The following is a 24579-nucleotide window of genomic DNA, read 5'->3' as shown; positions in this document are numbered from 1 at the left end:
ATGGCTACTCACCAGCTTTTACAGATGAGGCAAAAGAATAAATCCTCCAAGGTAAAAAGCCTGAAATGCAAAGGTGCTGACCTTCGTTGTGCTCAGTTCTGAGGCCTGACGTGTCTGAGCCCTGTGGGCTGAGAATACTTTCTATTGGCTGCAATTATATCCTTATAATTATATCTGTTGGCTGCAATCGATATCCTTAGTTGGATGAAAAAACAAATATTTCCAACTTAATGAATCCAGAAAGATACAATATGTAATGTGCAGCTTTGACATGTATTTGAATAAATAAATGAGAGCTCATTAGGTGTGCAGAGAGCCTTATTAGGAGGAACAAAAACAATGAACTAATAAAGGAACAAAATTTAATATGCTTTCCACTGAGATTTTTCCTGTTAAAATTGCACAGTGTTTAGTATTTGGAATAACCACAATCTTCGACATGGTTAACTGTTTCAGTTTGTAGCATGTACTGTGTACAATTCTATGTTAAAATCACTGTGGAAACTAAGACCGTGTGTGATGTCAGCAAACTGAGTCTGCTGTCAAATGTCAAAGTGTTGAGGTCGGAATCTTCTGTCTAGCATAGTGCTTTTTCTTCTTACCATTATTTCTCAGAAGCACTTTTTTATCCATGCCAGTGACACTGTTGCAGTGTCTTTCATCTTTCATGCCTGTAACAAGACACTAATGCTCTAGCCAAAGCTGTGGCAGGCCGTGAACTTTGGCATAACAGTGAACACTGCCCCAGTCATGACCCTTTTTTGACTCCAATTAATTCTGTAGAGCTAAGCTGGCAGAAAAGGATACACTTTTTTTGTATGGGTGGTTTTCTGACAGGTGCCTGTATTAGTGAAGTGGAGGGGGTGGGAATGTACTGCTGTGACAATGGGCAAGGGAGGGATTAAAGCAACCTGGATCTGAATAAATCTTGTGAGACCCTTTGATAACTAACCTTACAATATTTAACCCCACTCATGATAGACATGAATCCTTTCTGTATATTATATAAAGAGCAGAGAAATCTTAAAATTACTTCTTTAAGTTACCCTCCGTAGTACTGAACTAAAACTAGTACTATTTTTGACTTTGCCCTTTTTTTTTCAGGAATCAGTGTTGTTCCCCAACAAAATTACTACTGAACAGCAGTCTGTGGTGCTGGTGAAAAGGCTTCTGGCTATCTCTGTATCCTGTATAACATACCTAAGAGGGTTGTTCCCAGAGAGTTCATACGGAACTCGCTATTTAGATGGTAACATTCTCAGTTTTTGCTGGTTCTTGTTCCCAACATGCTATTTTTTAGCAATAGCCTGCTTTACAGATTAGCTGCTAGATGCTCACATATATATGATTCAGTTTATTGTAGGAAGACTGCTAATGGGTCTTTTCCAACTCTTGAAGCAGGCAATGCTTCTGCATCAGAAAGAAAGCATGGAAGACAACCTGAAGCTACTGGCAACTCATGGCTTTTCTGTTAGTGTTTCTAGTGGCTTATAATCATTTCTCACAGAATCATAGAATGGTTGATGTTGGAAGGGACCTCTGGAGATCATCTAGTCCAACCCCCTTGCTCAAACGGGGTCACCTAGAGCACATTGCACAGGATTGTATCCAGGCAGGTTTTGAATATCTCCAGAAAAGGAGACTCCACAACCTCTCTGAGCAACCTGTTCTAGTGTTCTGTCACACTCACAGGAAAGTTCTTCCTTATATTCAGGTGGAACTTCCTCTGTTTCAGCTGTTGCCTGTTGCCTCTTGTCCTGTTGCTGGGCATCACTGAAAAGAGTCTGGCCCCATCCTCTTGACATCCCCCGCTTAAGGTATTTGTAGACATTGATAAAATCCCCTCTCAGTCTTCTGCTCTCCAGGCTGAATAGTCTCAGCTCTCTCAGCCTTTCCTCATAGGGGAGATGCTCCAGTCCTCTGATTGTCTTTGTAGCCCTGAGCTAATGTGTTGCCAGTCCTACGCATCAGGCCCCAGAGTCAGTAGACTGAGTTAAAAATCAGTAGTTTTTTAAAAAAATTTGTGATTGATATGTTTTATTTTCCTTTGAATTTTTGAGCCATTGTTTTTCACATTTTCAGCTTTGAGAGATCAAGAGCAGATTTAAAATCTTTTTTTCCTTGAAAAATGAGTATCTCACATAACCGCATGTGCTTGAGAGTCAATGCTTTAAGAAAAGAAGAAAGTTATTCTAAGATTAAGATTCTGTTGTCATAGAATCACAAGAATTAATGACGCTTTCCACATCTTTATGTTCATTTGAGATGCATTAATGTAGTGTGCAATGTCTCCGTGCATTCCAATCCATTTCCATATTTTTACTGAGGCAGTTTGATATCCTGAAACCTGGTCACATGTATATTGTGGACTTATTTAGGATATTCTGTGCCCTCAACTTGGCTTTTGATCACCTAAGCTGAAAGACCATTAGTCCTTCTAATCAAATTTCAAGTCTTACAATTGTCTTTTTGAGCAAAAATGTTAACATCTGGCCTGTTCAGGCCTTTGAGAGCTCATTGAGTTGATCCTAAGGTATCATTAAATCATCTCTTCATTTGGAAGCTGTATCAGTTGTAGAAGGGGTTTTCCACTTGCTATTCTGGATGTCTGAAAACAGAAGGAATCCAATGGAAAACTAACAGAGTTGTTTATTCTGAGTATAGTCTTTACCTCATATAGATGTTGGTGAAGACTGAATGCGGAAGTGAGAGGTGTTGTTAGGAAATACCAGAATGGATGCGAATGGAAAAGGGAGGGGGAGAAAAGAATGGAAGTTGCTGGCATTTTGAAGTTAAGCCATAACTAGCACTTTCTCTGGGAGAGCCCAGAGCATCTGAGGAAAGTTTTTGACATATGAAAATGCAGCAATAAGCCTGTGTCAGCCCACCTGGGACTCAGTGGAAACCACCATTTCCGCTCAAGAAGAACTTCCAGATAATGCATTTTTTCCAAAAAAGGGAGGATGACTGGCTTAGTTTCAGTGTTTGCCCAATAGCTGTGATAAGGATTTTAAGTATGTGCTAAATTTGGTTTTGCAGACCTCTGTCTAAAAATTCTCCGAGAAGATAAAAGCTGTCTGGGATCATTGCAGATAGTCAAGTGGTAAGTGAGTAACAGTGAAACTAAGACAAGATTGTGCTGAATAGCAAGACATCTACCTCTCAAATTCTTATTCTTCCTTAATTTGAAAACATTGTACCCAGTAGTGCAATTGGATATGCCAGTGCAACTCCCACTGCTGCAGTGTGTATGCTTGGCCCTGTACGTAAGCAAGACATAATTAGCTGGCAAAGAGCATGTGAGTTCAAGGTCTGTTAAGTGTTAACTTTAGTGAGGTCATGGTCAGGCCCCAGAGCACACACAGGCGGTGTAGGTAGGGGGAGATTAAATAAAATCTTAAGATTGTTTCTGGTTTTGTTTAATATTTTTTGGTTTGATTCTTTGTGTGTGTGTGGTTTTTTTATTATTATTATGTACAGTATGTTATCTTCCTGGAAACTGTGTATCTAAGGACATCACAACTTTCCTGTGTGATAATTAAAATGTATTTCAGAGTTAGCATATTCCCAACAAGAAGCATAGAAAGCTGTTTTCTAAAGTAGATAGCACTTACATTTCTTTGTTACTCTCTGACATTGCTGTGCCCAGGAAACACGCAGGTGCAGATCCATTGACTCTAAGAGTAAATATCTAACCATTTCTACCTTATGTAATACTTACTAACTTGAGAAGGCCCACAGCTGTAAAAAATGCATCAGATAAATATTTGCAAGGCCAGACATATGAGGCTGTTCAGACTAAAGTTTATGTCAGAGTCTATACATTGTTAATGGGAAGAGCACTTGGAGAGCAGTCTGGAGAGCTGAAATAGAGCACTGAACCCTTGGACCCTTGTTGCTGGGATTTAAGTGGGCTCAGGGCTGACAGGATATGGTCCTAGGTGTATAAACAGTGCACAGAAGCAGAAGGGAAGATAGTGACTTCTCGATGATTGACCTGGAAAGGACTGTACAAGCCAAAGATGTTTCTAGCTTTGTAGTCTCAATTCCAGAAAATGTAGACTGTAAACTCCACCTAATGAGTTTATGTTTACAGATTAGGTGCTAAATATTGCTGGTTAATATTAATACATTTTTTCCTGGCAGGATTCAAGGTTGTTTTGATGCTTTGGAGAAGAAATTTGTAAGTTTTTTTCATATTTTTTAATGGAGTTTCTGATTTCTTATAAAATGCAGACAAAACTTTATTTCCATTCCTGTTTTGTATTTTGCAGTAATCTTGCATGAACATAAGACATATTTATGACTGTGGTTTAGGGGAAAGAGCTTGCCCTGAGTTCATACATACGAGATTTTGGTTTATATTCCCTGAGCCCAAATCTTGGCTACTGTTGTTCTTCTAGACTTGCCTACACAGTGAATGAACTGATTTGCAGCATGAAAGGAATTTCCCTTAGTTCTGTGTTCTACATTTACATTCTGTAATGTCTGGATAGAGGCACTGCCAGTCAGCACATACCTTGATTGCCATGCCTTTTTCCTTGAGACAGGTCCTTTCATGCTTCTGATCTCCTTCATCTCCTTTCCCTTAGTCATTGCCCTTCTTTTCATTTTCTCATCCTTTTTAACCCTCTTAGTTTTCCCTCCTGAGTTCAGATTTTATTCTTCTTCTGTATTTCATCAAATGATGTATGTAGCCAGTTTCAGGACATAATCAGTTAGTAAGTAATAATTCCTTGCTGATTCTCACACAAAATCTGCTCTGTAAAGGAAAAAGTACTGATTGTTGTCATCTCTGTCAGCACTGTTCATCAAATCAATTCTCATCTAGATCAGATGAAGTGTTATTAGTTTCAGCACTGCTGACTGTCTCTCTAGATGAGATAATTTGAGATGTTGTGAGCTAAGGTTATTGCTTGCTGACAGTTCTAGGAGGGATTTAGGCTTCTGCTATTTCTGAGAGACATAAATCAGTTGTTACTCGACAAAGATTAAGGAAAAAATGAGATATGTAGTGGAGATTGTTCTGTGATTGTTTTCAAGAGTAGTCCCAAGTATAATTTCGTGCTGTAGTGTAAATTAAATACTTTTTCTGAGTTTTGTACCTGAGAGCCAAAGTTGAACACTCACAGGTAATTGAGATGAGATGCAGGGAAGTGAGATTCATCATAGTGAAATTTGTGGTACCAGAAGGGCTCTTTTATTAGTCTTCAATAAGGATAGATGCTACTATGAAATAATTTTAAATTGGCGTTTGGACATTGTTAGAAATAGTCACAAGAGGTAAATGTGAGTATGCAGCTGTTTCATATTTTCTTACAAAACTGCATGTAAAGCCAAGCAAACTGGCCACTAGGTGTTGCTGATGCAGTGCTATGAATGATCTTTCTAAAGAAGTTTTTTGACTCACAGTTTGTTGAATTATCTAGTCCTTCACTGTATGCAGACACTTAGATTTTGATATGTGTCTTTTTTTCCCCTTGACATTGAGGTTAATTTTGACTTTGTGTTTTGTTTCTTCTTTCTCCTTAGTTACATATTGCTGTCCTAGCAGTAAGTAAATGAATACAAGGCATTTCTGTTCCTCCACAGCGCTTGAAAGAGATAATGGAGCCAAAGTTGTGTCAACTCATTTGTGTCTTTTTTTAAAGGGAAGTCAGAAAGTATGTATTTTTTAATGGAACAGCGACCTTTCTTAAATACAGTAAATATGAACTTCCTAGGCTGTGTGAGGACATTTTCTGAATATTTTAAACTTCTGACTCTGAGGTCTTGTATGCATCCTTAACCTTCCAGAAGCACTTTCATGTGCTTCATATCATTGCTTCGTGCAGACTCTTGCCTCCATCCTTGGAATAAGGAAGCTATGTGTCCTTTCCACTTCCCTCTCCATAAGAGTCCTCTGTATTAATCTGCTTGCTGGCATCATTGAGGAAGTTCTGTAGCAAATTCTTCAGCCATCAGGTTTTGGGCAAGTTATCCCGGAGGTCTTTGATATTGCAGAAACCACACAATTAGCAACTGCATTGTCAGTCTTTTGCCATGGTCCTTTGTAAAGCACCGATAGGCATTCTGTGTATGCGAGTCATAATCAGGGCAGTTAAAGCTCAGGCATGAAGAGTTGCCTGTGAGGATTGAGATGGGAATTCACCTCATTCCTTCACAATTGCACAGGTGAGCATCTACCTTTCTTTGAAGTGGTAAATATTGACTGCTGATAGAGGAAGGCTGTTTCCCAGCCATTCCTTTTTCTGGTCACATGTAACAGATAGTACAATCTCTGTTGTAAGATGAAAATAGTATTGTTTAATTGCTTCTCACTGGTTCATGTTAACCAAGGGGAGAATGCACTCACTGTGCTTTCTTGTAACAGATTTACACCAATCCCAAGGAACCGGAGGTAAGAAAGAGTTTTAATTAATCTTTGAGACAACAGAAGGCATGGGTGAGTAGATCTGTATTCAGAATAGACTTGTAGGCTTACATTCTACCCTGACATAGCTGCTTGGTGACCCTGTTTCTCTTCTTCTGCTTTCACTTATGAATGGCAATTCAGTGAGCTGGATTGTGATCAAACACTCCTACTGGGCACTAGGCTGTGGACCCATCTTGGGCCTCAGACAGGGGTGTTAACAGGCAGCTAATGGGCATGCTTAAGATTTTGTTTCTTTTCTGAAGAGAAGAAATGGGAAGTTCAAAATCATTCTTTTATGAACCATCTTTTTAACAGCACTGTTAAATAGAGCTCGTTTTTGGTGCAGGGAGGTTTAGGACAGAATTTATGAAGCACTCCGGAACTGGGATGTATATGTCACATAGTGCATATGCTTAGCCCTTCAGTGTCCTTCTCCACTGTGTTTCTATCCTTCTCCACTGTGTTTCTATCTCTTACTATTTTGTCTACATCTAGCCTGTGGAAGACACTCTAGATAGTGTAATAAATAAGCAGAGGTTCTGCATCCATTCTGTCTTCACAGAGCAGATACAGATAACAACTGCAGAATCTTTGCTTACCTAGTTACAATTCTGCTGCTTCCTGCTTCAGCATCTGGGGAAAAAGCAAAAGAGTTTAGCCCATACATATGGCTACTGAGGCTGAGATTTGTAAAGGAGACTTGGAGAATTAAGAGCTCATCTCTTACTAATCAACCTCATTGGCTTTGAAAAAAAGTAAATTATAGGCATGGAGTTGAACTGTGTTCTATCCTTTTCTTGTGTTGAATTAGTCTTCCTGATTACTTTCTTCTTTAAGTCATAGCAAGTTGTTTCCCTTTAAATGGAAAACATTTAGAATTTTCTTTATCTCTCCCAGAAAAGTCTGAGATTTCTGTGAAATTTAGAAAGTTACGATATTTTGACTATGAAATATTTACTAGTAAGAAGAGTCCTTCAGACTGTGGTCTCTGTACAGGACTCCAGGCCAGAGTTCCCTGTAATGCTGCACACCCATGAAGCCTCACATTCTTCCTTTCAGTAAGGGAGAACATGTACATCGTGATCATTAGCTGGCCCCAGTGCCTTGTTAGAGGTTTAGGTAAGGGAGTGAAGCCCACAGAGGAAGTGGAAGTAGGAAGTAGGAAGTTTGTTAATCTTTCATAGAATCATAGAATCAATAAGATTGGAAGGGACCTGTGGAGATCATCTAGTCCAACCCCCCTGCTTTAGCAGGGTCACCTAGAGCATGTTTGACAGGGTTGCATCCAGGCAGCCTTTGAATATCTCCAGAGAGGGAGACTCCACAGCCTCTCTGGGCAACTGGTTGCAGTGCTCTGTCACTCTCACAGTGAAGAAATTCCTCCTCATGATTATTTCAGTGCTAGGTAAGTTGTATTCGTTAATAAAATTTGCCAAAAGCTGTGCAAGCAATAATTGAGCTAAAGCTTTTGTCATATCATTAAATTAATGCTATGATCTGATAAAGCTGACAAATGATATATGTTCAAGACACGTCTTTACACTTGCAATGAAAGAGACCTGTTTCTTTTTTTTCCTATTTTCCTGTGAAATCTCTAGACAGTGACTGAACTATATCAATTCAAATTCAAGTACAAAAAGAATGGGCCGCAGATGGACGTTGTCAGGTAATGATCTGGATTTATTTATCAGATTTACACTGTGAAAAATATGCTTTATTGAAACTTGAAGAAGAAACTGTACTTTATGATTATAGCATGTAGCTGTCTGAGTCGCTAAGCAGCTTTAAATATCAGAGTTGAGGACATTCACTCTACAGGATATGAACTCTGAGCTGATGAATAGAAATGCTGTTACATAGCACAGTAAGAAATCTACAGTAGATTAGAACTAAATTAAGGGCAATTCATAGAAGTTGTGCCTAATCAGTGTAGTGATGCAGAAACTGGCACAGTTGAGTTTACTGCTTTCTCCACTAATAGTGAGTGTTCTTTGAGTTTTTCAGGAGAGCCTTATGCTTTCAGAGTAAGCTTTTCCATGTTTGATCACTTTTGCCAAAATCCCACCCCCAAAAGCTTTTTCCTTGAGCATTTGCATACCCATATTCTTCTGTACCAGTTGTGTGTGTATGAGCTGGGAGATCTTCAGCCAGCCACGTCTGAATTGAAGCTGCAAAATATATGGCCAGAAGCTACAGCTCTTTGCATCTTTCTAGCTCTCTATACCTTTTATATACTTTAAAGCTCTGTTTTGTAAGCCTGAAATCTGTGTAGCTCAAAATAAATATTATCAATGGCCACTGGCTATAACCAAAGCAGAGAAAAATAGTTAGCCTGGTTTTAGTTTGCTTCTGCACTTGTCACTGGTAAAAGATGGATCTTTGGGCCTTGGAACCTGTCTGTATAGCAAGAGTGCTCTGCTGCCTTTAATACTCGTCAGGAAACTAGTTCTCTGTAAGTAGTTTCCTGACAGGAAACTCTCCTAACTTCTTCTCTGTAGTATACCATTTGCTGCTCTTTCTCTGATCACATCCAAATCGTTCATTGTACCCATCAAAATGGTTTTCTTTTTGGAAAATAAATATGGGTTATATCACAGTCTGGAGTGTCCTGTTGACCACACTGTTTATTATAGCTTTGAAGCCGCTTTCAAATGTCCTTTCTACACTGAAGGGAAAATGAGAGCTTTGGGATCTGAAAGATAAGATATGACTCTTGAGTATTTTGGTATTTTTGGTCCACCTTATTCAGATCAGTCATTTGTTCCTAGAAATAACAACAGTCTCCAAAAGGAACTCAGCATCTCTTGATGTCCCTAGCACTGACCAAGAATGACCTGTTCCATATTAGCTAGGACTCTGTTCTGTTTCTTCAGTGACTGACACTACTATTGCAACAACACGTGTGTACTTGCAGTCATCAGTGAACTGACATTCTGGCACTGCTGGTCAGGACTGTATTATCATTGGTATCTCATCACCTTCATTTGATAAAACCACTTTTGTATACCTGCAAGGTTTATTGCCATATGAAAACTTGGAGTTAATCATTCCACATTTTTTGTGTTTTGTTTGTCTGCATCCTCATGTCTGCATGGTAAAGGGAAATTTTCTCCTGGAAGATTTCTGCTTTATAGATTGATTTTTTTTTTGATGAGTTCCTCACCATGGATCCCAGTCCTTCAGAGAGGTTCAATTCCCCATCTGCTACATTTTCACACCATTCCTGCATCACATCCACAGTGTTTTTTTCTATACTGGTACAGTACCCCACCGTTTGCCATCTCTTTTTTGCATATACTCTTTCCTTTACGATCCCCATCCCACTGCTCCCAAGACTTGCAAAGAAGATGTGTCAAAAAAAATCCTAGTTTCTTCTCATTGCTCTGACCTAGTTGTTAATCAGCATTGGTCCCTCACTTGATGTACCACCGGTTCTCCTCCATTTCTGAGCATACAGGATTTCATTTAATAGCAAAGTGGGTTCAGCAAAGAGTTTTGCTGTTGGCAGTATGGCGCTTACTAAACTATAACCTATTACTCTCTGAACACAAGCTGTTCAGCAGCCACTCAGTTTTCATGATGACCCCAAAAGCTTCAACTAGAAGAGCAAATCAATCTTAATGGAGCTCTTCCTTCCAGTAACTTAGTCATACTCAGCTCTATGATTCTGCTTTTGCTGTCTTAGATTACTTGGATGATCACTCGGGATGATTGTGTTAGAGTCCATCCGGCCTGTATATTGTATCATCCACCTGCTTTTCAAAGACATTTTAGTGATGGAGGAGCCTTTAAGACCTCTTCTCATTGAAAGTCAATGAAGTTTAGGCTCTTTAGTCAATTTGTGATTCATCTGGTACAGTTTCAACTGTTGATAGTTAGCTGTATGGTCTAAGCTGCTCATCTCATTTCCCTCTGTAGTCAAGAGAAACAAACTCCTCCAGAAGGCGATTCATCCCGCCTCTGTTATACGTTTATCTCAGTCTAGACTGCTTGCTTAGACTAGCCAGCTGACATTTGGATGGGCGAAGGAGGTGAGAGGAATGCCCCTTAGTCACTTTTGAAAAATGTGCTTCTGAACTAGTTTTTCTTATATGGAATTGAAGTGAGAACATGCAATTCACTTCCCTTAAAACTGCAAAATGGACTTGAAAACAGCCACTGTAATGAATTGGCTTTATATGGGCTTCTCACCCCATTCCTCTCATTCCTCAAATTGCTTAGGTGAAAAGCACTTGTTTTATGGTCCTTTTGATCCAATTTAATCATGTTTAAACGAGTGAGTCATGACGCTTGTATAATGGGGTACATTGCCCCCGGCTACAAAGTCTGTTCAAATGTAAATTCCATGCCTCTTAGTTTAGAGCTGTTGTTCTGCTGATGCCACCCCATCACTGGAGTCTGTTTCACTTCCCTGTTTATTTAGAAGTTGCATAAAGGCATTGTACCTTTGTTGCTGTTGGTTTCAGACAATTCAGTGGATGCTCTATATTTGTAATTTGGTCTTGAATATTCATGACTGGGGAAAACAACTCTGTTAGTCTTTTTTCCAAACAACTATGTTATTCTTTTTTAGCAACAAAATGAACTTCATGAACGGGATGTGCAGCGAGGAGGTTAAAAAAGCCAGCAGTCTCCTGATCCGTAAACTGTACTTATTAATGCAAAACCTTGGGCCACTTCCCAATGACATTATCTTGACCATGAAACTCCTCTATTACAATGATGGTAGGTGGAGAATAGAGCATGCTGTGCAGAAAACTTGGCCTTTCATCAATTCCTATGATAAACCCAAGCCTCTGTAAAAATAAATATAGAAGAGTGAAATAGTAGAATGTATTAGCTGATGCAGAGAGAAATGGTGTGAAATATAATAATGCCTTCTGACAAACGGGGTGGCAGGTGCTTTTTAAGAATGGATTCAACATCTATTTAAGTACAGGCATGCAGTGTAAAAAGGAGATATCCTCTTTCATTGTAGTTTGAGGAACAGACATACTATAGATGGGTTTTGCTCCAGAAAATTGAGAATGTTAATGCTATCTTAACACCTTAAAGTTATTATTTCATTGAGGCTCTTGACCGCATGTTCTCCATTCTTTTTTTTCAATCTAAACAGGGGTCATTATGAGGTGCGATTTGACCTCCTGCTTAACAATCTGTAGACTAGAATTTCCAGCCTTTCCTTAAGAGAGGCTGGAGTCTTTTACCTTGAGACTCTGTGGAACCCTTGAGCTTTTGCACACTAGACAGACAGCTTTCTACAAGATCACTAAACTGTAGCACGTTTCCAGATAATAGCCCCACAAAGACATAGAGCATTCTCTATCTGTTTTAGTAATAATTTCCTTTGCTTTCTCCCTCTTCCTCCCCAAAAAACAGAATATTTTTAGTAGCTGGGCTCATTACTTGAGCTAGATGTCCTTTCTGCAGATTAAAGAGATATGGAATTTGTTTTCTCTGACAACAGTGAGTTCTTCTTCCCTGTGTAGTAACTCCTGAAGATTACCAGCCCCCTGGCTTTAAGGAAGATGGCAGCCCTGGTAATCTGCTCTTTGATGGTGATCCTGTCAACCTGAAAGTGGGGTCTGTCTCCACTGGCTTCCACATCATGAAAGTGAGAGTAACAACTGAAAATAAAAGAATGGGAACAGTTGAAAGCAGACTGATCCAGAAGAACGGTCCTGCTGAGATCTCCCATCAAGGGTTAGACTGCGATGAAGAAGAAGAGGAGGGGAGCCCCAAGGTATAGAGATAGCTCCATTCAGTTCTTACTGGAGCAGTAGAATTTATCTAACAAAGTCCTCCTTAAAAAAGAAACATTTTCTAAGAATACAAGTTTCAGCTTTGTCTAATAAGGGTTTCAACTTGTGATAGGGCAGCAGTGCTACAGCATATTGAATGCTGAGGCTGGAAATTCATAGAACTAAAGTGAATTTCATCCCAGCAGCTCCACTGACTGGGATGAAATTGTTTTCCCCAGAAGGGGGCAGTGATTGTGCAGAGAGAGACGCAATGTACTTCTACATGGACGTGCACAAAATGGAGACAATTGCAAGGGATGTTGCATTTCCACTTGGCATTTCACTGGAATAAGCAGCATTCCACTGTATATTTAGTTTGGATCCCTTCCACTTACCTTTAGCCATCTAAACATCATGTCTAAACAATTCTCTAAGCCCCCTCTGTACTTAGTGGAGGAGGCATCTCTAGCAGGCAGTTAAGATCATTTATTTAGGCACCAAGTTAGGCTTCAATGAATTGTCCTTTGGTGGGGTCTTACTTCAAAATGATGTAGTGGGAGCTTGGACCAGCAACTTAGACCTGAAAATTATATTTTAGGTGGTCAGTGCCAGGGAGCAAACACCAGCGTAGCTGATTCCTCAAGATAGGAAGCCATTTAGGTCAGAATTTTCTGAATTTTCTCGGTAAATTTATCTCCTGAAAGACTTTTGTAGGCTCGGGTGTTGAAAGACTTGGGCTCCCAGGAGTGTTGGAAATCTCATTCCTGTTAGTGCTGAGTTCATGGATTTACCATTTAGGCATGTTTGTTAGGTTAGGTTATTAAGACGAAGCATCATTTACTTCACAGAACAACCCTCTCCCTGCTAGAGCAGATTCAAGTGAGCATGGAGAGGACAAAAGTGACATGTATCCAGGCTGGAAAACTCAAGCGTCTTCGTTTTGTCTTCAGGATACAGGTAAAGGCCCAGTTTTGAAAGTGAAGGAATTTATCAGCTCATAACATCCTAGTGCAATAATTTTGAAATGGACAAACAGAATTTGTCAGGCTCTCTTAATTTTGTATCAGATTAGATTGAACTATGATAAAGGGCCTCTTGTATGTTTGGTTTATTAACAGATACATTCAATTTTTATCAGTAATTTTCCATCTCTTTATCTTAGCAGCTTTTTTTCTGATATGAAGGAAATGTATAGTTCATCAATACCAAGTTACACGATCTACATTTTACCAAAGCTCTTTTCCTCTAGCTATCACAGTTTGATTTTGGTAATGCCATTTATATATGAAAACAAACATAAACATACATGAAGAAAGCATTCTCTCTGTCACTTCAATAAATCTAGCTTTGTAATATGCCACGTTACATTTGACCTTTGAGACTCAAATATAGCCTGTGGAACAATACCATCTAGTGACAAAATGGTAAATAGCATTCCTGGGATCCCTAAGCAGTGGAATAAAGAAGCTGGTCTATGTATGGAGTCACCTTTTCAGGTCTTTCTCCTGCAGATTATCTGATGTCTAATAAGGAATGAGCTCATACAACCACATTTTCCACTACAGGTACAGATCCCACTATGGCTCTCCTCTAAAGCCTTGCCTGTTTTCATGAAACTCTTAGGCGCTTTGGGTTCCCCATCAAATTTTGTTAAAACTGTCTAATTAAGTCAATAGTTATCAGTCAGAGGACAGCTCCCTTCCTTCCCCTATATGCACACACACAGACACACACTTACACAGTGTGTGTACTGGCATAAGCCATGTTTTATTAGGAAACCAGACTAAAAACTGAGTTAAAGTATCACCTTAATGGATAAGTGTTGCTACAAGTTCATGTGCTGCATGTTCAGATGAGACATTATTCTGAAATTCCTGTATAAAATATATAAATATGTGTATATATATGTAATATATATAAAATACCAGTGTTTGCACTGTCTGAGAACAAGAGTGATATAATTTCTAATTAGAGATGAGATTTTGCTGCAGTGGTTCAGTCATATTTCTGGATTTTGTTTCAATTAAATGTCGGATTTTAACTTTAGAGCTATTTTTGATGTGATGTTTGGACTATAGGTGGAAAGGAGAAGACAAGAATAAAAGAAACAGGGAAAATGTGTTGCTCGAGGACATCTCCACAGGTGAGCAAGTTGTAATGGCTCTAAGGTGCTCCACGTAAAGTAGAATTCATTGCCATGGGATATTATATCATCTAGGACAGCCCAAAATTCAAATAACATTCATAAATTTATTGCACAGTACCAAAATACAAAAAAGCTACAAAATGTCGTGTCATAGGGGCATAAGCATAAACCGGAAGCATTTAGGAAGAAACTTTTCCATAGTCAAATTACTTCTTACATCCAGTACAGGAGTTCTGTACTGTTCTCTGGAGCTGATGCTTGTGAATAATGCAGGCAAACTAAATCACTGGAACGACTGGGTTTTTTCTTTCTGTATACCTTTTTGGATTAGGGTTCTGAAATCACTACCCCATATAAGGATTGAGGGCTATGTTGCCTCTGTTGCCTGAAATAGTCTTCACCTCTCTTCTCATGATGCCTGACACTTTACGTGTGAGTCACAGGTACAGATGGACCTGACCCCTTTTTGGCTACATCTCTAGGATAGGAAGACTTGTCCCCTGGAGATTTTGATCTTGTTTCAGTGGTTACTGGGGCTACTCAGAAAACTAGCATGGGCCAGACATGTAATTTTAGATAAATAAAGTTATGTGAGATTAATTCCATCCTGAGACTGTTCAGGCCAAACCCTGAGTCAGAATCTGAGCTCAAATTCATGGGCTTTTGCAGAGGTTTGTTCAGTGACAGAGCAAATCTCTGAATCCCACCAGAGTGACTTGCTACTTGATCCTGTTCCCATTCAAATTAGTTGAAAATCTTGTGAGCTTGGGTGTTCGGAAATTACATCTTTACAGGAGAAGTTAATGAGAGTAGGAAATTCCTACTAAATTTTTCCCTGCTTCTGTTGAAAAGAATCCCGGGGTGTCTAACTCAGACAGCAATTGGAGACTGCAACTTAACGTGTCATTCAAAAGGCATCTCTGAAGTATTTGCCTTGACTGTGGATCTTAGAAATGAACTTCTGTGCCCAGGCTGGTATTTTTCAAATTTTAACCACATTTTTTTTTTTGTCACATCCTCCAGTTTCCTTCTGATCATTGTTTATTCTGTCGTCTATGTGAAAACAGGAGCCTTTTTTGTTTGTAACTCATGGCTGTCCCACTGAATCATGCGCTGACATTCTTTTGGGTCTGTCATGATTATAATCAGAGCACCAGATACCTCCCTCCTGCAGCATGTGAATTTCATTAGAATACAGTAGCAATAGTGAGAGTTTCTGAAGGTGGTGGAAACAGTATTAGTTACTGAAAAACGGAAGAGTCACTTTATCCATTGTGTGCTTCCAAAGATTTAAAAAAACAAAAAACCAAGCCCTCTGCATGGCAGAGGGTTTCTCTATTGATTCATTGATACTATCTTTTAAAGCAGCATAGCATAGAAGTTGGCTAATATTTTGGTCCATTTAGGAAAAGATTGAATCAGGTTACTAGTTAAAAAGTGCAGATCATCATGGTAAAGCCACTGCTAATTAAAATTCAACATTATTTTCCATATGAGAGGGACTTTCCCTTCTTTTCTGAGGAAGTAGGTAAAACAAATGACCATTGTGTATTCCACTTGAATCAGGAAGCCAAACTGTCGAGTGAAGTTTGTCTTAAAAAATGAGGACAGGCTAGTGTAAATGGGAAGTCTAAGTTAGGTGTTATCTAACAGGGTCAAATATAGGTTAGATGGATAGAAGCAGTCCTTTCGGAATGTGAATGAGAACATCTACAAACTATAGTACAGTAAAGCAATACCATTTTCTGACTGTGTAAATGTGTTCAGAGAAGCTCTCTAGAGCCATAACATAAATATTGAAGCCAAGATTTCCAAAAGTAACTAAAGCAATTTGGAGTGTCCAGTAATTTGAAATCTGTATGAGGCTCTGATATTGAGAAAGTGCTGAAAAAATATGGTACCCACAGTCCCAAATTGCTATTGGAAATCTGGACCAGCATCTTACTGTTCTTTGTCTGAACTGCTTTGTTCTTTCTAACTTCTGGGTCATCAAAAATAAATACTGTTGGAACTGAGTTTATTGATCATTATCTTCCTGACCTATAGCTCTTCAAAAAAAACCAGGAATTAATGTATTAAAGGCTCTTTTTAATCTACAGGACATGGGAGAAACAAAGGATTCACATCTGCCAAAGGAGAAAAAGCCATTCCTGGGCAGTTAGAACTGTAACTGGACTTTAATAATGGCCATGGAGATACTTTGAGAGAGGGCCTTTGGGATTGGAGAAAAAATTGCATGTACTCAACTTACTTGTTATCTGCAATCTAATGATTGATGATGCTTTGGATCAAATGAGAGATTGCCCTTTCCCAACAAAGTGTCTCTGTACTTAATCATCCAGAGTTAGACACCAGCATGTAAATTAGTCTACCTCTGCTGATTTCAGTAGAGTTTTTCTGATTGCATCAGCCAAGGATTTACCCTGGTGTACTATCTGTATGTGTCCTGCTAGTTTCCACAGGTATTGTAGGAGTTGCAGTCTGAAGAGCTGAGTAAAATAGGAACTGCTGTCCACTGATTTAGTTTATAGAAGTCTGCTGATGAGAATAGGGTCCTGCACTGAGCTGAAGATAGCCTTTTGAAGATTTTAGCATACTCCTTTATCATCTTGTAAATCCTGTAATGTTTTTGTCCTGCAAAGTGATTTTTGTCAGCTTTGTCTATATGTAAGGAAACATGTTACAATGGAAAGAGTTTGGAATGAAGTATTACTAGAAGATGAGTAAAAGCTGACCATAGGGATGCCTCTGCAGATTTTATCTCCCGCAGCAAGCTGTGAGCTGAAATTCTGGGGTGGCTCTTAGGGCATGGTCACACTGCCCAATGAAGCAGAATGCAGAGAGTCCTGAATTGTCTCTGACTTAGCCTGGGTCAGAGCTGGAAGTGGTATGGCTGCATCAGCACAGCACGAGTCAGTTATCCCTGCTGAGTGTCTGGCATCCTTAGCCAGGGCCAGACATCATGCTGCTGGACTGACCATGCGTAAGCTGCTAGACTGCTTCGGGAAATATGGAAGTGTGTTGACACTTGTCCTTGTGTGGACATAACATTCTTGATTGAGGGTAGCTCAGGGGTCTCTGCACTGTAATTCACTGTCTGGTGTAGGCATACTCCTAGCATACAGATTAGCTGTCTTTAACTGCATCTGTCTAAAAGTTAGAGGTTTAGGGAGTGATTCAGATGCCTAAATGTTGTAAATCAGTGCAGCTTTAGACCTGAAAAGATAGCTTGGCTCGCCTCCAGCTAATGCTCCCCAAAGACCCATCACCCACTGCAGGTGATTTGAGTACCTGGCCATGTCCTCTTCGTCTGAGAGACTGTGTTGGGGTGGAAGCTGGTGTGAACATAGTCTTTTGTAGATAGCACACTGTGAGAAAGATCTGTCCCATTTGCCATCAGTCAGCACCCTATTGGTGTCCAGAGCCATGATCATCCTAACGGAGACTCTTGTGCCTTTGCAGAACTTCACTATTGTATGTAGCTTCTGTCTGACTGTAAAGGTCAGAACAAGTGGATCCAACTGCAGGATAACAGCTTAAGGATCAAGATATTTGTTGTCTGATTTTTTCCAGGCAAACCACTTTTAGAATTGTCATGACAGTAAACAGGAGAAGGGTGAAGTCTGCCTTTTGCAGAGCAATGGGAAAACATTTTTCTGTGGCAATGTCATTATCTTGAACTTTTGCAGAAAAGAAAAAAAAAAGAAAGGTTTATCTCTAACTGTCTATCAAGAGAACCGTATCTGATGAGAAGTTCCCAGAACATTTTCTCCTCCAACACAGCTGAGGCTACACAGACCCAAACAATGAGGAGAAAGATTCAGAGATGAGCTTGCCTCTCTCCTTCCTGTTAGTTCAGGCCATTCTGGGAGGAGTGAGACAGTGAGGTCAGGAAATTCCTGGCTTCTCTCAATTCACATCAGATCCTTAGCAGTATCTTGGGGCCATTCATCCCTTGCGTGAGTTATTCCTGTCTAGTGCACAGGAAACAGTTTTGTAGTGATCTCTTCATTTAAAGGTGAGGCTTATTCCCTTGTTCAGATCTGGTGCAGTTTAACCCTTGTGCCCTCTAATTCGCTGACAGCAACCCCAGAGACATCCATGGGATTACCCAAAACGTCTGTACTACGTGCCTTTACATGAAGTTCATAATGTGCATGCTAACAACCAGCCCCTCTAGAGAAATTGTCATAAATTAAGATTGGCAGATCTGATAACCCATGGGGGACTAAGCTGGGTAGTAGCCTAGTAGCCAGAAGGAGTGTCCATTGCTGTTCACCTCCTCAGTTACAACTCTTTAACTTTATAAGGGCAAGTCTTCTGGCTTTGGGAAGCATATTGGAAAATTGGGTTGTGGTCCTGCAATCAGAATGGCTAACACACAGCCCACTGTCTGACTGAGGGCCCTGATGGAGGTTGCTAAGGAGAGGGATTATTGTGTTTTTCATCAGCTATTCTTTCTTTTTTAATATATATTCTGTGTAAAAAGCCATTCATTAATACTTTAAACTCTACGCAAAACACAGTGAGATAGAGAGCAGGTCTTTGAGACTTCCAGTTTGCTGAAAGGAAATTCCGTTGAATGTCAGAGATTTTAACAGTGAGCTATGGAAGAGGAAGATGTCTATTAGTAGTCAGTGATGTCTTGGCATGGCTTACTGGGGGACACAAACATGGCAAGTTTCCACAGGAGCACCACAGTGAGTGTCTTTCATTCTTCCACCTGCATAAATTGGCTTTCATGCTAACCAGCGTGATTCTCCTCCACTTGTGCAGATGAAAACAGGATTAATTCCACTGATGTCAGTGCAATGGCTTTACTAGAAACTGATATGAGATCAGTGCTGAGCCCTGTGTTGGAGCTTTTAACATCTCTGACACCTTTGCAGAATCATAGCATCACGGAGGTTGGAAGGGACCACTGCAGATGATTTAGTCCACCCCACCAGTTCAAAGCAGGGTAGAGTAGAGCAGCTTGCTCAGGACCATGTGCAGTCAGATTTTGAGCATCTCCGAGAACAGAGGCTCCACAGCCTCCCTGGGCAACCTGTTCCAGTATTTGATCAGCTATAGAGTAAAAAAGTTTTTTCTTGTGTTTAAACTGAATTTCTTGTATTTAGTTTGTGCCCATTTCCTCTTGTCCTTTCACTGGACACCACCAAGAATAGCCTTCTGAACCTTGATTTTGCTGTGTTTTGTGAGCTTGGAGCAGCAATCTGTCAGTGAGTAGATAAGAACTATTGCTCTTCAGCCAGAAAAGGCCATTCATGAGGGATGCCTCAGGTTTTGGGGACTGAATTTAAAGAGCCACTGTCTTGATTTTTGAAAGTGGCAAGTATTTGCTGTGCTATTAAGTCAATGTTAGCTGCAGCTGAAATCACAGGAAGCATCATGCACTGGTTTGCTCTCTGATTAAAATTTCCTGATGGTGAAAAACATCCCCTGCAGATACTGTTTGCTACCATGACAGCTGAGGATCGGTTTGCCTTATTTTACCAGTCAAGTCTTTATTCTTACTGTCCTTATTCTTCTGGCTTGTGTGATGGATTTCCTTTGGCATTAATGTGCTTCTGAATTTGTCAGGATAGTTACAGGATACCTCACCAAGTTAAAACTTTAAGTCCCAACAAAGGGAACTCTGCTGAGGGCATAAAATTTGAAAAGTGCCAAACCTCAGCATGAGGCAGGCCAGGGACAAAGAGGGGACACAGTCAAATGCTCTTAGGCTGTTTTAGCTTTTCTGCATAGGATGGGAAGCAAAACACATGTCAGAAGAGCTGTAAATTTGCTTCAATTTATGCTGGGAATTTTTGGCCAGAATATGTGGAGACATGGGATAGAAAACTGCAGAGCACAAAACTAGGTCCTGACTTTGCCTATCTAAGAATAGCAGTATAGCTATGATCTGCTCATTCTATTTCATCCACCAGTCTGTCTTGGGAAGGCTTTAATCTAAGTCTAATCTATTTTTAGCCTGATATCTTCTCCAGACAATGTGCAGCTGTCCTGTTAGTTTAATGCCAGAAATTAGTAACACTTGTATGATTCACAAGTTAGCTGCAGTTTCACTTAAAATATTTGTAGCAAAAATTACATTTTTACACACGGCACAATACCATAAAACACACAAGTTTCAAACTCACTGTGTGTTCATGGTATGACCTCAACCCAGGACAAAGCCTTGGACTGAGATTTGGGGTGTAGAAAATCTGTTTCTGACTTTGCTTCTTGATCTGGACTTGTCCCTCCCATCTTATTGTCAGTATTGTCCCTTTACTGGGTATGCTTGTGAGGATCAGGGCCTGCTCCTGCGTACTTTTACAACATCTGGCTTGATCAGGCCTCCGTGAAGCTGAGGGCCTGTACTGGTTGTGTAAGACAAAAAGCAACATTCATGTAGCCCAAGCTCCCCCATCAGTTATTCTAAGGCAGGCATCCCAGTACATGCAAGTAATTAGAACTAATCAACTTCTGGAGGCTTTGATTTGTGTGTTTAATCAATGGGAGGGATTTCCTGCTTTTTACCACATTGTTTAAGAGGTTTACTTTCTGGTTAAAAGCAAATAAACATGCATAGAATCTGACATAATCCCATTTAGAGCCACAGTCCTGGGGAAGAAACTTGAACATGTGGTTAAGGATGGGACCTGGAGGTTGCACTTGAATTCTGTTCCTGGTTCTGAGTTTCTGTGTGAATTTGCATTAACTTGTAGTTGGCGGGAGCAGGACAGGACACGTCGACTTCAGTGAAATACCTTGTGCATTTGATGTTTAACAACATGTCTTTAGTATACAAATAGTGCTTGTCTAGATCACTTGGTGACAGTTCTTAGGCAACACAACCAAATGCCTGGTAAAGACAAGACTTTTTTACCTTTTTTTTTTTTTTTTTTTACTTGATTTTTACCTTACCAGGTAGCTGGCTGTGCTGCCTAAGATCTGTTCCTCAATAGAGGTAATAAAAGTACTAGCTGTAGCTTTGCAGCCTAGATTAAAATAGGAGAGTCTTCTTATTCAGGTGACTGGGGCCCAGAGACTGGGGATCATTGCTTTTGCTTTCTTGTGTGACCAGCAGAGTAGTGTACAGAACTTGCAGCTGTGTTAGCCCTGGAGAGTTTTTGGATGCAGCATTTCTCCCCTCTGTGCCCTGGACTTCAGAAAAGGAAGCAGACCAGTTAAAATGATGCCAGGGAGAGAAAGTAAATAACTGCCTAAAATGCCAGTTTCAGCAGCTGGATATCAGGTCAGGAGCTCTAAAACAGAGATCCACTCATCACTCCTTCCTCAAGCAAATATGACTTAGACAGCGCTAGAAGATTGGTCAGATTGAATTTGCAACATGAAGCAGAAGCTGCCTGTCTCTCTTTGGCAGATTCTACTTTTCTCTGTTTTTATTGAAAGGAAGTTGTACTTTCTGTGTTAACCAATATTATTTTGTTGCTCATAGTGAAGAGGAGAGAAGAGAGGGCGAGGGGAAGAAAAACAGTTTGAAACATGATAGAGAGGAGACCTGAGGTTGTTTCAAACTATTTTGCTGTTAATCATTATCGGTGTTATTTCACTCATTAGAAAGCCCATTGCTATGTAGAGATTACCAAAACCTCATACCAAGGACAGATAGAAAGGAAGCCTTGATGATGTGAGTGGGGAGTTCTATAATGACCACATTTTGCAATCTGGAGACCTTGTGCTTGTATCCAAGATGTGTTCCAGGTTAGCTCGTTATTAACTCCTTGCATTTATCCTGCTTCAGTTACAGGATTCCTCATGATTTTCAGTAAAACCACAATAAAGTACTCCTATTTTAGAACAAGAACTTTATTAGGACTTATTTACCCCTTTATTTGCCTTCCTTTAATCCAAATTAACTTTCTTTTGTAGGCAAAGTTGAAGTGGTGTGCTGTGGTATGTCCCTTTAGTTTAGTTCCAGTCAGAGCAAAACAGGTTAGCTTGCCAGACTGTGCGCTTTATCCTTGCTGGGAGGGCAGCAACACAGGTTACTCTCTGCAGCTCAAGACTGTTTTGGTAAAAACACAAATATGTCATGTGATAATGAGAATAAGTGAGTTTGTCAATTGAATGGGGCAGCCAACACTTCTGTTTATCTGGGTGTCCATCTATCTATGATCTGTCTGAGTTGGCTATACCACTCATCCATGTATATTCTAACATATATATCAGTCTTTTTTTAGTCCTTTCTAATTTGTAGGCCCCTGAATATTTTTGAGGAAGGTTCATATTTTTCTAGAAAAAAGTCAGGCCTCTTGAATAAAACTTTACTTTGCTTAGTTGTTTTTCACAGACTCAGATGTGCAAATACAGGTACTATATGTATCTCCTCCGGTGAAGTTGTTTCTAGTGACCTTGAATTTACCACCCTGCTGTTACATATTTGTATGATTATCTGAAGTTGATGAAAAGGGCTTCTGCCTTATAAATTGTTATGTTTCTCAAAGATTTTGCTTCTTATATTTCCTTCACCAGTGGGGAGAGAGATACTGTTCCTTGTGCCACCAAAAACATTCCCACTCCCTGAATCTGAACCAGTTGCTTTCACAAATCTTACAGTCCTGATTTCTGAGGATTCCAGTTTTGATTTCTTGCCTAATTGCTTTTGTGGAGCACAGGATCATACTTGACAAACCCAAGAACATCCAGGAAAAGAGATTGTAGTATTGTAGTTATGGAAGTTGTATTGCTTGACTCATGTAGCAGGAGTCTGTACCGTGAGAATGATCACTGTTTCTGATGGTTCTTACAGATAAGCTGCCTGAACCTTTCATTTAGCCAGGAAGAGGTAATAGGACCCAAGAAGAAAAGGAAGGTCAGTGAACCAGAGAAGCTGCTTCTGGAAGGCAGGAAATGATGTTTGTTCTGACACATAATACATTTTAGAAGGTGCGAGTTCTCATTGTCATTTCACTAGTGAAGACTCTGTTTTCATATTTAACCGTCCACATTCCACATATATTTTTGCATATTTGTCTAGTAAAAACTTTCGATTGTAAAGAGACAGCAAGCCTAGTAATTGTCATGACAATGTAGCTCAACAGTATTTGTTTGATGTTCTAAAGCTGAGGATTGATGATTCCATATGAATGGTGTCTGTGTGCTTCTTTCTCTTTCTCACACACACACACAAACACACTCCCTTCCCCTCTCTGTTCCTCCACCCCCTCCCAGCTAAATTTGCTCTTCTGTGACTGGACAGTCCTCTGCCAATATATCCTCAATATTAATGGCAGTATTTCAAGATAAACTCTGAGGAATTAATGCCAGCAAACAAGTCTCATGATTCATTAGACAGTGCTTAACTTCATCCTATCTACTATTTCCGGAGCATAGATTTTTTTCAAAAAAGGGTTTTTATCTGTATTGAATACAGAGATAAAATAGTCTATACGCATTTTCTGCTGTTGCTGAATGTTTTTTTTCTGACTCAGCAAATAGTGTTGCTATGGCTGTATTATCAGCTTATTTCTAAAGCAGCAACCCACCACTTACCAAGGGGCTTAGACAGTTACATGAGATAAATCGTGTTGAAATACAGCATTTTTAAAACTTAGCTTTAATAAAGATACCTTATGACTGCAAATACAGGTAAGGACGTCCACAGCAATAAAATAAGGGATTTAGATACACTTTGAGCAAGAGCACTGTGTTTTGTGTCATGTAGATTGCATGGCACTCTGTTGGGGTGAGAGGAAGAAAATGGTCTTAAATGGTCTTACATAGTTTTTAAAAGTTGTTCAGGGAACAGCATTTCCCTTACTGAACACACATAGCAAAAGAAATATTGAAATATGAAATTGCAAAGAAGGCAATGAAATGCACTCTTTTCCCAACACATTGTCAATTGTCTAAAGTGTTCAGATCGTACAGTGATGAGGAAGAGCTAGAATTCAACAGAATAATTTGCCCAACAGTTTAGCCTATCTGAAATGTCAGGGATGTGGCAACAAAGATATTTCAGGAATAGGGCTTGAAGAGGAGCTGTGATTTTGGATAGAAGGTGTTTCTTCTACAGTGTGTATCAGAGAGCTGCAGGGAAAGCAGTGAGGATCACTTGCTGAGTATCTGACTTACAGTGTCTAAGGCACAGCCTTGAAGATCCTCAGCCCCCAGTGCCATCATTGGACATACCAGGTTCCCTATCACAATGAATAAGATGATGTCTTCTGCTGTGGCAGCACCTGTGATTGGCTCTAGGAATTTGAGATTTTCTTCACTGCTGAAACTGTGAACCTTTGCTTGACTGGATAAAAGTTCCTGGAGGT

At 39.8% G+C, this 24579-nt stretch overlaps 1 protein-coding gene across 1 annotated transcript; it reads left to right on the top strand.

Annotated features, from left to right (window-relative positions):
- On the top strand, window positions 1-23397 carry HORMAD2 (HORMA domain containing 2). The gene is made up of 12 exons (XM_062590192.1): window positions 1-51; window positions 1105-1249; window positions 3040-3103; window positions 4147-4183; window positions 5533-5553; window positions 6374-6400; window positions 8014-8081; window positions 10989-11140; window positions 11905-12158; window positions 13005-13113; window positions 14235-14299; window positions 23064-23397. The coding sequence occupies exons 1-12, from the start codon at window positions 1-3 to the stop codon at window positions 23166-23168; spliced, it is 1098 nt and encodes a 365-aa protein (XP_062446176.1). The 3' UTR covers window positions 23169-23397.
- Window positions 23398-24579: the final 1182 nt, after the last annotated feature.

Source organism: Rhea pennata, chromosome 17 (assembly GCF_028389875.1).
Source record: "Rhea pennata isolate bPtePen1 chromosome 17, bPtePen1.pri, whole genome shotgun sequence".
Lineage (NCBI taxonomy): Eukaryota > Metazoa > Chordata > Aves > Rheiformes > Rheidae > Rhea > Rhea pennata.
This window is presented reverse-complemented; position numbering and strand designations above follow the sequence as displayed.

What these genes read in the sequence shown, in the direction of transcription:
- HORMAD2 (XM_062590192.1), top strand. Translation starts at nt 1, where the DNA reads ATGGCTACTCACCAGCTTTTACAGATGAGGCAAAAGAATAAATCCTCC. An exon ending in TACATATTGCTGTCCTAGCA is followed by an intron (nt 5,554 to 6,373) that starts GTAAGTAAATGA and finishes TTCTTGTAACAG; the next exon opens with ATTTACACCAATCCCAAGGA. An exon ending in CCGCAGATGGACGTTGTCAG is followed by an intron (nt 8,082 to 10,988) that starts GTAATGATCTGG and finishes ATTCTTTTTTAG; the next exon opens with CAACAAAATGAACTTCATGA.